At 47.2% G+C, this 16,024-nt stretch overlaps 1 protein-coding gene across 1 annotated transcript in view; it reads right to left on the bottom strand.

The window, feature by feature from the left end:
• The window catches only part of ARMH1 (armadillo like helical domain containing 1), a 34,296-nt gene extending 20,149 nt beyond the window's left edge, over positions 1-14,147 (bottom strand). The window contains exons 1-5 of the mRNA XM_021683831.1: positions 13,942-14,147; positions 8,619-8,687; positions 7,509-7,675; positions 6,270-6,466; positions 3,701-3,785 (exon numbers count right to left, since the gene is read on the bottom strand). Coding sequence (XP_021539506.1) covers positions 3,701-3,785; positions 6,270-6,466; positions 7,509-7,675; positions 8,619-8,687; positions 13,942-14,147 — 724 coding nt within the window. The remainder of the gene's footprint in view (positions 1-3,700; positions 3,786-6,269; positions 6,467-7,508; positions 7,676-8,618; positions 8,688-13,941) is intronic.
• Positions 14,148-16,024: the final 1,877 nt, after the last annotated feature.

Here is a 16,024-nt window from a genome sequence, read left to right as displayed (position 1 = left end):
TGTTGTCACGGCACTCTCCCTGACAACTGCACTTTCCCTGTAGCCTTCTCAGGGGAAGGATGTCAACTACCCCCTCCCAGCGTGGGAGGTGGAGTGCGTCCTCCTTCCCTCCTCCTTCTCAACTATTCCTTTTTCTTCTCAGTACAAACACAACCACCGCCCCCGCACCCTCAGTACCTGGCACAGTACTTGGCACACCGCAGATGTTCACTCAATATTTGTTTTTTAAAAACAAACCAACCCTGCCCTTTTAAGGTTAGTCCATTCTGCTATACCACCCACCCCTCCTGGTCACAGGCTTCTCTCAACCGTGACTGTTGCCATCACCCTGGGGGGACTTTACCTTGGTCTTGCAATTTGGTGTCCTCCAACTCAGAGAAATTTCTCCCTGGTCCTCCCTGTTTGGCACTGTTGGACCACATCTAAGACCTGTCAGACCTTCCCTGCCCTGCCTTTGGAGGATTTTCAGTGGGAGCTGAACGCCGCGTTCGCTCCCTAAACTTCCACTCTGCCGAGCGTGTGGAATAGCTCTCCCTAGGGGACAACCGCACACATACACGCTCTATGTTCCCAGTTACACCAAGACCCTTTTGAAGTCCCTGGTGAAAAAGAATAATTCCTTCATTCAACAGACATTTCTTGAGCACCGGTTATGAGTCTGGCCTGTTTGAAATTATTTTGAGGCTCACAGTTTCACTGTTATCACAGGAGCAGACATCAAACCAAAGGGGCAGTGAGAAAGCTTCACACTTTTCTGCCTCTGCCAGGGTTCAGGGTGTATGGACAGAACTCCCTCCCTCTCTCCCTCCACAAACATGCAACAAGGACCTACCCTAGGCCAGAGACTGCTCTGAGGATATAAGGACAGAAGTGGTAAGAAGTGCACTGAAACTGGGGCGTCTGCTGGGCGCAGTTAAGCCTCCAACTCTTGGTTTCGGGATCGCAAGTTTGTGAGATCGAGCCCCCCCCCCCGCCCAGGCTCTGCACTCAGCGCAGAGTCTGCTTCAGATTCTTTCCCCTCCCTCATCCAGCCCCTCTGCTTCTCCCCCTGCTTGCACTCTCTCTTTCAAATAAGTAAATAAAATCTTAAAAAAAAAAAAAAGAAGAAGTGCCTGAAACTGTGCAGTGTATTCTGGAAATGACTGCTCCAGGGCTGGGGGTACTGGCAGGGAGGAGGATGCAGGGTGGTACAAAGGAAGGAGGGCTGACATCTGGGCAGGGCTGGAAGGCAGGTGACAGAAGACCTTGGAGAAGAAAGGCATAAGCTAAGAAGTGATGATGAGTAGGAGTGGTCATGTATGTGAGCCCCGTGGAGGTGGTGGCAGGGAGGGAGGCTCAGTGCCACCCAGTAATCTTTGCGGGCTGCTTGATTACATTTCCTAACATGAGTCCACTGCCACGTCACCCCCCTCACCCTTGCTCCCATGCAGCGACAACTCTCCGCTGCTGGGTCTGAACTTTACTCAGTTCCCTCCACTACCCTACCCCTCTCTGGCAACTCCTCCCCAGCTAGGAGACTCTCCTCCAACTGGTAATTGATTTTAACACAGCATTACTTCTCACCATACAAGGTCCATCTTCCCAAGCACACCTGCAGGGGTCAAACAAATACAAAAATGGCATGCTACTGCAGGAAAAACGGACCAACATTCAATTTCAACACTGCCTCTGAAAAACAATCGATATTTGAAGTCACCCTCTGGACCTTTGCTGGTCTTCCCCAGGGTCTCACATGCATACCTGATCCCTGGTCCCTGCCTGCTCCTCTTGCCCCTCCCAGACTTCCTGGATCCGGGGCTCCACCAGCCTGCCATCTTGGACACAGGGATCCTAATATTTGCTGATGTCTACACTTTTCCTGCATAATGGGCCTCTGTGTCCCCGCCTCTTCAGCCCTGCCCTTTCCCCTTATGCCACCTCATTCTCCACACCCAGGCACTTCCTAGTCCTGTCCATTCCCTCTTGCCAGGGCCTCTATATTTGGCTAGATGGGGGCATTCTTACTTTGTTATCTGAACAACCCAAAAGGCCTCCCAACTGGCTTCAAGCCTCGAGTCTCCCTGTGGTTCTGACCTACTGCGGATACCACCACCCAGGTAACCTCCTGGACAGAGTGCCCACTATTCCATCTGGCATTCAAGGTACTCCTCAGTCTGGTCCTAGCCTACCTTTCTAGGTCTTCCTGGGCTGAGACCTCTACCAAACTTCCACTAAATTATCTACCTGTCATTCCTCAGATACATCTTGTACTTCTGTATGCCCGGAACTTCGTTTATACCATTCCCCTTTCCAGAATGCCCTCCTCTGCTCCTTTCCACTTTCCCAAATCCTTCCCATTCTCCAAGGTCAGCTCAAACACCACCTTCTCAGCAATCCCTTCTTTGCTCCCTCCCTCTGAAAACAGAATCTTCCTTCTCTGAACCACTATAGGAATACGGAAGGAAACATCCTATAAACACCTGCCATGGGTTCATGTTAAAAGCATATGCTTTGGGGGCGCCTGGGTGGTACAGTCTGTTAAGCATCTAGTTGGTTTCGGCTCAGGTCCTGATTTCAGGGCCGTGATCTCAGGGTCATGAGAGCTGAGCTTGGAGTCCACTTAAGACTCTTTCTCCCTCTCCCTCTGCCCCTCCCCCCCACCATGCGCATGCATGTACTCCCTCTCTTTCTCAAATAAATAAATAAATCTTTTCTTTTTTTTTTAAAGGACCACTTTAGGGCAACCCTCTTGGGTCCCCTCCCTCTTTGGGAGCTTTGTACTATCATTCAATAAACTTTGCTTTGCTGCCCACAAAATAATAAATAAATAAATAAAAATAATGAAAAAAAAATTAAAAAAGGATCACTTTAAAAAAATAAAAGCATATGCCTTGGATTCAGATCTGGTTTGACTCTGGTTAGCTGTATAACCTGGGGAAGCATACTTAATATCTCTGTGCTTCAATGCTTTAGCTTGAAAAACATAAAAATACTTACCTCCACCGTTCGTTCATTTGAGCATCTGAATACCTAATATGTGTCAGGCTCTGTACTCTTGTGGTTCTTTTGAGAATTAAATGAAATGATGCATGGAAAGTAGCAGGCACATAGGAGGACTGAATACATGCAAACTTATCAATACTACCACTGTTCAGTTTAGTTCCTTACAAGTGGAGTCCTCTGGGTGATTTCTGGTTAGAGGGGAACTACCACATAAGACTGGGAACCAGAGGGCGCCTGGATGGCTCAGTTGGTTAAGCATCTGCCTTTGGCTCAGGTCATGATCCCAGGGTCCTGGGATTGAGTCCCGAGTCAGGCTCCCTGCTCAGCGCCTGCTCAGCGGAGAGTCTGCTTCTCCCTCTGCCCCTCCCCACTGCTTGTGCACTCTCTCTCTCTCTCTACCTCTCTCCCTCTTGCAAAAATAAAAATAAATAAAATCTTAAAAAAAAGAAAAAAGACTGGGAACCAGCCAGCTCTGGACCCAGGTGGATCATAGCCAATGTTAAAGTACCACGTGGCTGATTCGAAGTACAGAAAGTGATTATCATTTTCTGAATAACTTGCAGATCAGACCGAACCAGCATCTACCAGCTGCCAAGGCTCTCCAGGATACCCAACAAGGTTCTTTGTGACTAAGAGAAAACTGTTAGAGCTAGTCTGTCTAGTTCTCATGGTCAGCTTCTGTATGTGTGAGCAGGAACAGACCCAGCTGCGCCCCTACCTTCATACTGGACTTCGAGGTGCATTGTGCGCAGCACCTTCAGCACGCACTCCACGATGCTGGGGTGGGTGGTTCCAATGATCGACTGACGAGACAAGACAACAGGACAAGGGGGTTACTTAAGATCTAGTACACCTGGAAGAAACGAAAAGCAGGCTTGCAAACAGCTAGGCAGCCTGGCCGAATGGGGTGGGGGAGAGTAGTGGTGCACTGTATGAGTACATTTCTCCAGAGGAGGGCCAGATATGGCAGCCAAGGATCCGAAAGACAGTCTGCTGAGCTTGCCACTGACCCCTCTAGCTCAGGAGGCATTCAGTTGGGGTGAGCCGGCTACCTTGCTGGGGCGAGGGTGGGCACCAGCTGGGGAGAGCTGAACTCATCCAGGATCCTAAATCTTCTCTCCTTCAGGGACCTCAAGCGACTGGGGAGCCCGTCTTCTCTACCTCTTCAACATTTATCCGGGCATTGGTTCCTGTCCTTTAGCGTGAAACATCCTCAAGCTCACCCACTTTGCACACAATTGCCCTTCGGATATTGCTCTTATTCTCCCTCTACACCTAAGCCTCCCAGGAGCCCAGGGGAAGCCACTTCATTCTCGTGCATCCTTTGACAGGCTGCTGCAATTTAACTTCTCCTGCCATGGGACCAACATTCACCCAAACTTTTCACGCGGGGACCATTTTTCTGTTCTACCTACACTTAGCCTCTCTGTGGTATTTGACCCAGCTGGTCATATTCTCCTCGTTGAAACTCTTTTCCCTTCACTTTTACAGGCGTTTTTTTCCCTCGTTTTCCTTTAACGGCTTCCATTGCTCTTTTTCAAAGAGGCAGAGTGGTATATGGAACGACTAAGAACTCTGGAGTTAGGGAGAGTTGGATTTCAGTGCCTGCTTAGTACATACCTCTTCCTTAGTGTGTGGCCTGGAGTAAGTCACCGGACACCCCTCAAGGCTCAGTTACCTCATCTTTAAAATGAGGTAATCTGCCTCCGGGGCGCCTGGGTAGCTCAGTTAGTTAAGCGTCTGTCTTCAGTTCAGGTCATGATCCCAGGATCCTGGGATCAAGCCCCACATCGGGCTCCCTGCTCAGCAGAGAGTCTGTTTCTCTCTTTCTCTCTCCCTCTGCCTCTCCCATGCTCATGCTCTTTCTCTCTCTCAAATAAATAAAAAAATAATAATCTTTAAAAAAATAAAATAAAATGTCTGCCTCCATCAGCTATTGTGAAGACTAAAAGAGATCATGGAAGTAAGCCCCTGGGACAGTGCCTAGCAGGTAGGAGGCACTTAATAAATGGAAACCGGAAATAATAATGATAATCCAGCTGTTTTGTTGGACCTTCTTGCTCAGCTCATCTCTTTTTTTTTTTCAGCTCATCTCTTAAATGCCGGTGATTCTCCTTCTGGTTCATTTTACCTGGCTGACCTCCCTCACTTCTGCTGTTTCAGTGATCCTTTCTCTGCTCAGGAAAACCAACTGCCATCCTCATCTCGGGTCTCTTTCCGAGGCTTCAGACTTTTATTTTCTACTGTGCGGTGGGTATCTCTACTAGATGTCCTCAACAGTAATTCCTCAGTTTGAGCTAGGAATCAGAATTACTTGGGGAGCTTAAAAAGAAAAAGCATTACCAAAGGCCGTCTGAAAGCTGTCAGAATCTATGGGAAGGAGGCCCGGGATTCGTTTTTTTGTTTGTTTGTTTTGTTTTTTACACAAATGACCTATTTATGTCCTCTGCAGCCGGCTGGGCCTGCTCCTTAGATGGCACTTGGGAGCCACCAAGTCTCATTGAGTCAAAACCTAACTCTTCCCAAATCTGATCGATCTTTCCCTGCTCTCTCCTGGTGGCACACAGCTCAGCCTGCTGCCAAGTCCAAAGCTGGCTGTCATTTTTGCCTGCTTTTCTTTTACTGCCCCACGTCCCACGCGCTCCGCCTCAGAAATGTCTGTCTGACCCAGTCGCCTCTGTTCCCCCTGCCCCAGGGCAGGCCTCACCATCCCTTCGACCTCTTGTCTCCCTGCCTCCACCCAGAGTGGAGCTGTTTTGAGAGCTTTTGCTAATTTATCTCAAGACCACTCTTGGAGCCTCTCTTCCCTCCTTACCAGCGCGGTGTCTTCAGGCAGCCACCATGTCCCAAATCGGATCCCACTCACATTCCAGGGTACTGAGAGGAAGGCAGAAGCCAGGAGGAGAGGAGGAGCCTTCCCAAGCCCTGGCGATCTGGCCTTTCCCTCCTGCGCTGTCTACAAGTGCACCGTGATTCCTTCCCTACCAAATTGACTCCTGTAAGCATTTCTACAGTCTTTTCATCATCTTTGTTGCTTGTCTCAACCACTTTTAAGTCTGCCAACATCTTTCTGATCCTTAAGTAAACAGGACAAATCACTCTGCTGGGCGACATGAACTCTTTGCTCCGCCTTGGCCTTCTGGAAGTAACACTCATTGAACAGCAGACGTGCCGTGGGAGGCTGAGCTCTGTTTCTCATGCCTGTCTGAAGTGCAACCGTGGTAGGTAATTTTAAGGTTACTGTGTGGGTTGAATCAGAACCACGGGAGCATGCAGCTGGGGCTCACCTGCGCAGTCCTGAGAGTCTGCAGGGACAGCTGCTGAGCTTTTGGTGATGCGCAGGACAGCAAAGCTATTAGACCTTTGTAGACTTGATTCTGGTACTTGGGGTTTCCGTGGACCAAAGAATCCAACAGAAGCTGCACTTCTTCCTGGGTCTCTTCGGATTTAGACTTTGCCAAAAATTCTGCTATGGATCGTACACCTGAGCACAGAAGAGAGGAAATGCTCAATTAGAAGGGGATTATGAAAACAATCCTCACTCAAGATGACATAATATGGGCAGGGGACGACTGAGATGTGTGAACGAGGCCCGTTCAAGCGAAGCAGAATCAAGGCTCAGTTCTCATGCTGCCTCCCTGTCTTGTTTGCTTCATGGCTCTGTGGCCAGAGGATTTGATTTCAACACAGGCACGTCAGCTTGTCAAAATCTGTTCTAAAGTTTAAAATGGCTCCGCAAAATGCACAATTAAACGTGCGTTTGGGATTGCTATATGATCATTAACACGTGCAGCGTTCAGTAGTTTACTAAATGTTCTAACAAAGGCTGCCTCATTTAATCCCAGAAACTATACTGAGAGGGAGGTGTTAGTCCCATTTAATGAATATATACACTGAGGCTCAGAGAGGCCACGGGGAGACGTAGAGGAGAAGCATGATGCAAAGTGCAGCGAGGGAAGTGCTTTGAAAAAGGGACATGTGGGGGATGGTATCTTGCCCAACCACCTCGATCAGAGCACTTGATGGAACATAGGGAAATTACAGGGTTGTTTACCCTTCTCACCACACCATACTGTAAGCTCTTTGAGGATAAGGACTGTATTTTATTCATCTTTGTATCCCCAGCACTATATATATATGTGATATATACACATATATCACACATATTCAATGAATGACAATGATTTTATTTCCATTTTATTTCTAGAGTTATTCATAACTCAATTTCACAAAGGATTTTAGGCAATGGCTTAATAAATCTTTGTTGAATGGATGCATGAAAGAGGATATATTTAAAATGGAGAAGTATTTCCAAAACCACCACGGAAAGATTGGAGCAAATGATGAATCAAGGAAATCATAAATCTGACTCTCGTGGTGGTGACACGGACAGGAGCTAATTGACTCCACTGTACAAAGTGCTTCCGTGCAACATTTTCCTAGAGCGGTACTGGGTGCCACCACCATTTCACCCAGGCCCCTAGGGAGACATGGAATCGCCACCCCCGGCGTAACACAGTACCCACCATAGCTTTCACAGATGAGCTCCTTGTACTTCCTGCCATGGTTTGCAATAACCTGAAGTAGCTTGATGGATTCCTTCTTGTCCTCTTCCCTGATCTTCTCCAGCCCAAGTATTTCCAAGAGTGTTAGGACGCCTCCAACTTCCAGAAATTCTCTAAGGTACCGATTACTGTCCAGGGGAATACCAGAGTAGAAATAAGACACTTGTCATGTTCCTTGGCACTCACCTTTCTAAGGGATCTCGAGGTCCTTTCTTCTCACACTTTGCCCTCCTATCCAGGAAGTGTTCATGGGCAAAGTGACACAATAATTTGGAAGTTCTTCCTTCTAGCAGCAAATGCAAAAGTTAAATACGTTGGACGTTTCTTGTGTTTAGTTTTCCAGACTCTGTTCCTCTTCTTCCTGAAATAGCATCTCAACTATCCCTTGGGGAATCACCCCTCTGCCACTCATGGGCCGTGTGGTTTTGGCAGGGTGAGCAGGTTACAAGGCATGCCATCATTCTGACTGCAGTAATTGGTTGGGACTAGCCATGTGACCTCAGTTGGTCCAATGAGGCTCAACACCTGGGGCTTTCTTGGGAACCCCTGGCAAAGATATGCTCTCTTTTGGGTGTGGCTGAGCAAGCATGATGCATGTCTGGAGCTTCTGAGGGCCATAGCACATGGAGACCAAAGAATACAGAGGGGAACAGAGCTGAGAAATGGAGAAGAGAGAGGGAGAGACCAAGTACTGATGACATTTTTTGAACCCCTGGATCTAGCCAGGCTTTTTTTAAAAGAATTTTTTATTTGTTCATTTGAGACAGAGAGAGAGAGAGAGAGAGAGCAGGAGCAGTGGGGAGAGGCAGAGGAAGAGGGAGAAGCAGACTCCCCGCTGAGCAGGGAGCCCAATGTGGGACTCGATCCCAGGACCTGGAGATCATGACCTGAGCCAAAGGCAAACGCTTAACCGAAATCTGAGCCCCCCAGGCACCCCCTAGCCAGGCTTAAAATACAGATTTCTACCCGTGTGATAGAAAACACGGTAGTCCCATGTGGTGTGAATGCCAAGGATACCATGAGCCCCATATGCAACTGAAACCCCAGAATCTCTCTAGAAATAGAACTCACCTGCTCACCGCTGACAAGAAGATGCCAATAGACTTTAGAAGCTTATCTAAACAGGAGCCAGTCATATAGCTGCATAACAGGTTAAAGAGTGAATTTCAGGGTGGTTTTCCACACAGAAACCAGATCCTGTGTCGACTCCTGGTACCTTCTATGGCCCAGGATGACCAACAGTTGAATTGTGCCCTTTATCTGAGAGGGGCCACTAGGCTGAAGGGGTAAGTGGCGACACACGGTGTCGGGCACAGGGGTGGGCGGTACTAGCAGGCATGTTCCTGGTCTCCCAGGAAGCTTTTCTGGGGCTGGTCAGCCACCTTGGGTCTGAAAAGGCCCCCTAGAGAGCAAGGAGGCTCTGATGAATAAAAGGTGCATGGAGAAAGCACAGTCAATTTTCCAAGCCTCTCTAAGCCATGACCATTGCACCCTTGGGTCTCAGCACAGTTCATTACTTTATGCCTCATTTTTAGACTTCTCTAAAAATAATCGGCTTCATCATTAATTCTCAATTTTGTACTTGCTCAAAGCTTTACACTGGAGGTCACTATCTTTATGAAGAATTGCGTGCCTTCCTAATAAGAACAACGGGAGATGGTGGAAAAATTAAACTCTGATTTAAAACAACCTCAGTATTTAGTGTTATTTTTTAATGTGAGCCTTGCAAAAAGCTTCATTGTAATAAAGCACCCAGAGCACGCATCAGCTCGGATACAAGGTATGAAATCAACCCACAACAGAAAAGGAAACAGTCAACAATTACTAGGCTCATAACACATCACAGGCTCTTAGAACACTTAAGAAATTAGCTGAAATTATTGCAGCTCATGGAGGATGACTGAGAGCTTCCAAGACTGATAAAGGCTAATGTAATGGGTTGGAGGTAATGGTGCTTTGTTGGGGGGGAGGGCGCGTGAGGCAAATTATCTCTGCTGCACCCTGGTTCCCAGGATGCCAATAGAAGTGGAGACAGATTGGCTCATTAGGAAAGGCTCTTTACTGCAAAAACAGTGTTTGCTCTGGAGCCAGGCTCCCCTGCCTGTTGCCACTACAGCTGGAGGCCAGGTTATCAGCCCACAGGGTAGCCTCTGTCTTCCTACATTGTCCTCCACCCAGCTCCCCATGAGCCCCAGCCCCCATTCCTGCCTCCCTGCCTTCTCCCTCTTTTCCTCAGTTGCCAGCCAGGCTCACCAACTTTTGTCACCTCTTTTTCCTCTGTCCCAGGCTAGTCTTGCTTTCACAGTCACTCATTACACATATTTCTGGTCCATTATTTCCAGCAATTAGTTCCAGGAGTTTGCCACAGTATCAGCAGGCGCTAACTAGTACTAGGCACTGCGGTGCTCTGCTTGCCTTGTCTCATTTAATCCTCACCACACCCTGGGGTGGCTGCTAGTAATATGTCCATGTACTTCCTGAGGAAACAATCTCAGACAGGTTAATGACCTGTCCAGGTCCCAGAGTTAACAGATGGAACTGGGATTTGAACCTAGCAGTCTAGCTCAGAGTCTGAGTTCTTCCGGTCAGGCCTTCCTGCCTGTAGACAGACGGAGGGTGTGGGGCTATTTATGCAGATTATCTCCTGGGATGGTGTTGGAGGTGGAACTGTGGGTCCGCCCTGTCCCAGGGGAGGGAGGCCTGAAGGAGAGTGGATAGTGTCTGGGCTTTGGGCCAGACAGACCCATTTCAGACCTTATCTCTGCCATTCACTAGTAAATTACTCAACCTTTTCAAAGCTCAGGTCTCTTATCTATAAAATAGGATAATGCCGATCACCTATTAGGCCTCACAAGCAGCTCAGAGGAGTTAATATTTGTACATCACATAGCTCAGTGCCTAGAGCATAAAAAGACGCAATAAATGGTAACTAATACTTTTGTCATTATAATATATAAATCCTTAGTTTTACTGGTCTCTTCTGGAAGTTCAAGGTTAAAAAAGGGGTTTGAGGCTAATGTGAGATTAGGTGGTAGTCAATTTTACAAGACATAATGATGCTATGTTGATTTGTTTTCCTTCCAAATCCACCATAACTAGCGGGCAGCCGAGTTGCTGTGGGCTCACTGGTTTAACACACTACATCACTTCAGCCCGTCTCTTTTCTCTGTTGTATGACAAGGTCACAAAAGGTTAGGAAACTATGCATAATGTCAGGTGTAGACACTGAACACATGACTGTATATTGAAAGCATGGTTCTTTCAGTCATTCAGTAAGCGTGCCGTAAGTGTCTCATGAACGCAGGGCGTTCTGACTGGCACTTGGGAGATGGGGAGGAATGATACAATGCCAAGGGTAGTAAGTGCAATGACTAAGAAGAGAACACTACCACGTAAGGGGTGGGGAGGAAAGATCCCGCCACAGAGGCTAAGAACGGGCTGTGGGAGAAGGTGGGGGGCAGGACAGCGTGGGAAGGGGCAGTGGTCAAGCAGGACCGGGGCTAGGGGGAGGCGACGTAAGTAAGATGAGGCAGGCAAAAGGTGGTCTAGATTTGGCGACCAAGGCATTGCTGATACCTTGGTGGGGTTAGTACCACAGGTTGTGAGGCGGAAGCCAAATTATAGGTGCTGATGTTTCTCAAAGTATCATCTTTGGACCACAGGCATCAGAGCCCCCCAGGGTGCTTATCAGAAACAAAGAGACCAGGAATCCTCCCTCAGTCTACTAAATCAGAGCAGTGGGGTGGGGGTGAGGAGACAGGCTGGTAATCTGCAATTTAAACCTCTGGTATGAACTCTAATGTCTGAGGACATTGGGGTCAACCTAGAGACATAATCAGTGGTATTCCCCTTGACCTGTTCTAGGTCTGAGTCTGATTAGAAATTTTATCGATGATGTAACTGTAAGATAAAGGGAGCTGTGGTTACTGAAGCCTTTAGTTCTGCCCAGCGGCAGACTCTGCTTCCCTCCTTCCTTTCCTGAACAAACATGTAGTACGTACCTCTTACGTGCCAGGCACGGTCCTAGGCATTGGGGATGCAGAGACGAGGAGAACAGATGTGATTCCCGCTCTCACAGAGCCTATAACCCAGTGGGGAAGAGAGATTTTTTTTGAAGATTTATTTATTTCTGAGAGAGAGAGAGAGGTGGGGGGAGGAGCAGAGGGAGCGGGAGAGAGAAATTTTAAGCAGACTGCGCTGAGCGTGGAGACAGATGTGGGACTCCATCTCACGACCCTGAGATCACGACCTGAGCCTAAGTAAACCAAGAGTCCGACTCTTAACCGACTGCACTACCCAGGTGCCCGAGATATTTTTTTAAAAGATTTATTTATTTGAGAGAGAGAGAGCATGAGCGCACGCACAGAGCAAGTGGGGGTGGCGAGAGGGGCAGAGGGAGAGAGAAAAATCCCAAGCAGACCCCCACTGAGTGCCCAGAACCCGACACAGGGCTCAATCTAGAACCCTGAGATCATGACCTGAGCTGAAATTAAGAGTTGGACGCTTAATCGACTGAGCCACCCAGGTGCCCCAATATTGAGCAGGTACAAGCAATACAATGTTATAATGATCAAGACAGAGGGGCTGCCATGAGCATATGTAACAGGGGAACCTAGGCTAGTCTAGGGCTCAGAAAAAGGCTTCCTGAGGAAGGGATGTTTAGACTGAGATCTGAATGATGGAGTAAGAATTAGTCAAATAAGAAGTAGGTTTAGAGGAGAGGAGATGGTTCAGGCAAGGAGAAAAATATATAATAAAAGGATCTGAGGGGTGCCTGGCTGGCTTAGTCAGTGGAGTGTGTGACCCTTGATCTCAGAGTTGTGAGTTTGAGCCCCACATTGGGTATAGAGATTACTAAAAAATAAAATCTTAAAAAAAAAAAAAGGATCTGAGATGATCCGTGGATGCTGTGGGCACACAGAGCAGGAATATCCTCAAATGCACCCATAACCCAAACTTTCACATCTGTCTTCAACCCCAATCTGTCTCTAGGACTCCTGAGCACGGGCACCTCAAACACAACATGTCCCAAACCAGACTTAACTAACCCAACTCCTTTTCTTGTATTCTCTTCCCACATAATGGCACGCCATTCACCCAGTTTCCCAAGCCAGAAACATGAGAGTCATTCTGTGGGGTAGAAGTGGAGATGGTAGTTGGATTAATAGGTATGGAACTCAGATTCCAGAGAGAAATGTGGGCAGGGGTACACAACTGAGAACCCTTCACCCGGAGTAGTGTTGACATCATGATGATGGATTAGGTCACCGAGGGAGAGGGATGTGGATGGAGTCCCAAGAAATATCCACATTTCAGGGATGGCTGAAGAAAACGAGGAAAAGACAGAAAGAAAGGAGAAAACCAAGAGAATTGGTATCCCAGAAACCAAGGGAAGAGTGGGTAGTTTTTTGTTTTTGTGATGACCTATATGTGCTTTTTTCTTCTTCTTTTTCTTTCTTTCTTCTTATTGAAGTTTAATTGACATATAACATTATGTTAGTTTCAGGGAAGAGTTTTTTTTTTTTTTTTTTAATTTATTTTATTTTATTTTTTTTTATTTTTAAAGATTTTTATTTATTTATTTGACAGAGAGAGAGACAGCGAGAGCAGGAACACAAGCAGGGGGAGTGGGAGAGGGAGAAGCAGGCTTCCTGCCGAGCAAGGAGCCCGATGCGGGACTCGATCCCAGGACCCTGGGATCATGACCTGAGCTGAAGGCAGACGCTTAACGACTGAGCCACCCAGGCGCCCGTCAGGGAAGAGTTTTTTGAGAAGTGGTAATGGTTGACAAGTGCCTCTGAGAGGTCATGTGTAATGACCAAGGATGTAGTCACTGGGTTTTGCAATTAGAACAACAGCAGTAACCTTGGTAAGACCTGCATCAGTGAAGGGGACAGAAGTCAGACTGCAGTGGGCAGAGGAGAAAAGGGAGGTGAAGAAGTGTAGACAGGGAAAGTCAATAACCTTTTCAAGAAGCTTCACCATGAAGGGTAGGAACTAGGTGGAATATTGGTTTGAGATGGGGATTTAATCTAATTTCTTAAGGTAGAAGAGATTTGAGCATATGTAAATGTTGATGAAAAAGCTGGTAAGGAGGCAAAAGTGAAGGCCATCAGAGAGAAAGAATATAGTCCTTGAGGACAGAGAGGATTAACCCCAGACAGAAGGAATATCCACACCAAATCTGATGGGAGCGTAAGAGGTTAGGGGTGAGAATGAGGATACATGTGTAGGTCGGGAAGACAGAAGTGGGAGGGAGTTTGAACGCTACTCTGATCACCAGATTTCCTGATCTACAATTTTAGGGAGACTCAAGAGAAGAGCTCTCCGAATAATCTTCGTTCCATTTCTCCTTTGAAGATTGCCCAATTTATTTCTGTTCGGCAAAGGATACATGAGCCTAAGCCAGGTGGTCAAGCGTACCAGGAACAAGCTGGCTCCCTGGGAAAACTCCTGCTCCAGTTCAGGAGAGGTCTTGCCTTGGTTGGTCTTGATGAAATTGTCAAGGATGTGACTCCTTGCGACTTTGCCACCGTTGTCCCAATCCTGTAAAAAACTCAAGAGTCGGCTAATTGCTGCCTGCTCCTTTATGGAAGTCATGGTCAGTCAGTCCTGAAGTTGGCTAAGGAGGGAGGGAAAAGACAGGTTACCAAAATATTTAGAACTATGCAAGTCCTGTAGTTTACTCTATGGGTTTTGCTTTTCTTTTTTTTTTTATTATTTATAAATTATTTATTTATTTATTTGAGAGAGAGAGAGAGTGAGAGAGAGAAACAGCATGGGAGGGGATAGGGTCAGAGGGAGAAGCAGGCTCCCCGCTGAGCCGGGAGCCCGATGTGGGACTCGATCCCAGAACTCCGGGATCATGACCTGAGCCGAAGGCAGTCGCTTAACCAACTGAGCCACCCAGGCGCCCTGGGTTTTGCTTTTCCAGCAATCGGCTGGAGGCAGGGTGAGCCTCCGTCACCCATGCAGATGTTGTGACATTCAAAATACACCTCTTGAACAGATCATCTCCTACTTGAACAGGGAGGATTTAGCTGTGTTGTAATGGCGTGAAGAATATCAAGGTGGTAAATGTCAACTTCATGTTTAAGAGCTAACGTTTTAGCTCCTTGGATCCCCTGCTGCCAGCAACTAAAGGACCAGATGAGATGAAGGTGCTTGCTAAAAACCTGGGTGCCTTTCACCCCTCACTTCACACAGGGCCAGAAATGTGGGGGTCTTTAGAGACCTGGCCCTTCTCATACCAATCAGCTAAGGAAAAATGCTCCTTAACCTTGTACCTTGGGTTTTTATACTAACTCTCTTAAAAACAACTTTAAAAAAAAGTTAGTAAGAAGAAAAAGTTTCCATTCTGTAGTTGGATTAATGGGCTGTGGTTTGTAGGAGTCTGTGTCCTTGGGAGAGTGTTTTCAGTGGGGGAGGGAAGGTTCAAAATAAACCCGTTTTCCAAAAATAGTTGTGATTGAAAGTGTTGTTATCCATAACAAATATTAGTGCTGATGGGAGAGAGGCATGTGTGATTCTTTTGTCTAACAGACAAGTGAAAGTCATATTTCACATTTTCATGGGGTTTTCTGTGATTTACAGAATATTTGTGAAACATTACTGGCAGGGACCATGATTGATATGGAGAGAACAGCTTGTGCGTAGGGGAGATGTGTATTTCACGAAGACTGTTCAACATGAAATTTACAGTCCCATAAAGTGCTTCTACATCTTCGCCAGAGATCTAGTTAAAAGGACTTTACAGTCTGAAACATCCTAAAATTGATTCTAAATTAACGTTTCCTCACATGTATTTGAGATATTGATAGGGCCCAGCTAACAGAATTTTATTAGGAAGAAATAATCTGAGGCACACGGAGACAGACATACATACACACCAACCTCCACTACTCCCCAGAGGACACTGGATATGTGCTCCCGGGAAGGGCGTCCACGGAGCCTCGGGGATGGAGACAACCACAAAATCCTGTCAGCCTTAACAGCCAGGTGAATGACTGTGGATCAACCTAAACACAAAAATGACCAAAATCCCTCATAGGATCAGACATCAATCACTGTGAATGACATTATAGCCCTAAGTCTGAGAATAATTTTCAGAGGCCGTGGCCACCTTCAACAGCCAAACCGGCCTCAAGAAAATGGGGATGTGGGCGCCTGGGTGGCTCAGATGGTTAAGCGTCTGCCTTCGGCTCAGGTCATGATCTCAGGGTCCTGGGATCGAGTCCCGCATCGGGCTCCCTGCTCCTTGGGAGCCTGCTTCTCCCTCTGCCTCTCTCTGTCTCTAATGAATAAATAAATAAAATCTTTAAAAAAAAAAAAAAAGAAAGAAAATGGGGATGAGTGGCTGTTCTGGACCCAAGGGAAGAGGAATTGAAACACCACAGTTAGCTTTATAAGGCAGGAACGCACCCTGTGCCCACCCAGCTGTCCCCACCCTCAACAACCCCCCCACCCCCCCACCCCCC

Source organism: Neomonachus schauinslandi, chromosome 4, assembly GCF_002201575.2.
Source record: "Neomonachus schauinslandi chromosome 4, ASM220157v2, whole genome shotgun sequence".
Taxonomy (NCBI): Eukaryota; Metazoa; Chordata; class Mammalia; order Carnivora; family Phocidae; genus Neomonachus; species Neomonachus schauinslandi.
This window is presented reverse-complemented; position numbering and strand designations above follow the sequence as displayed.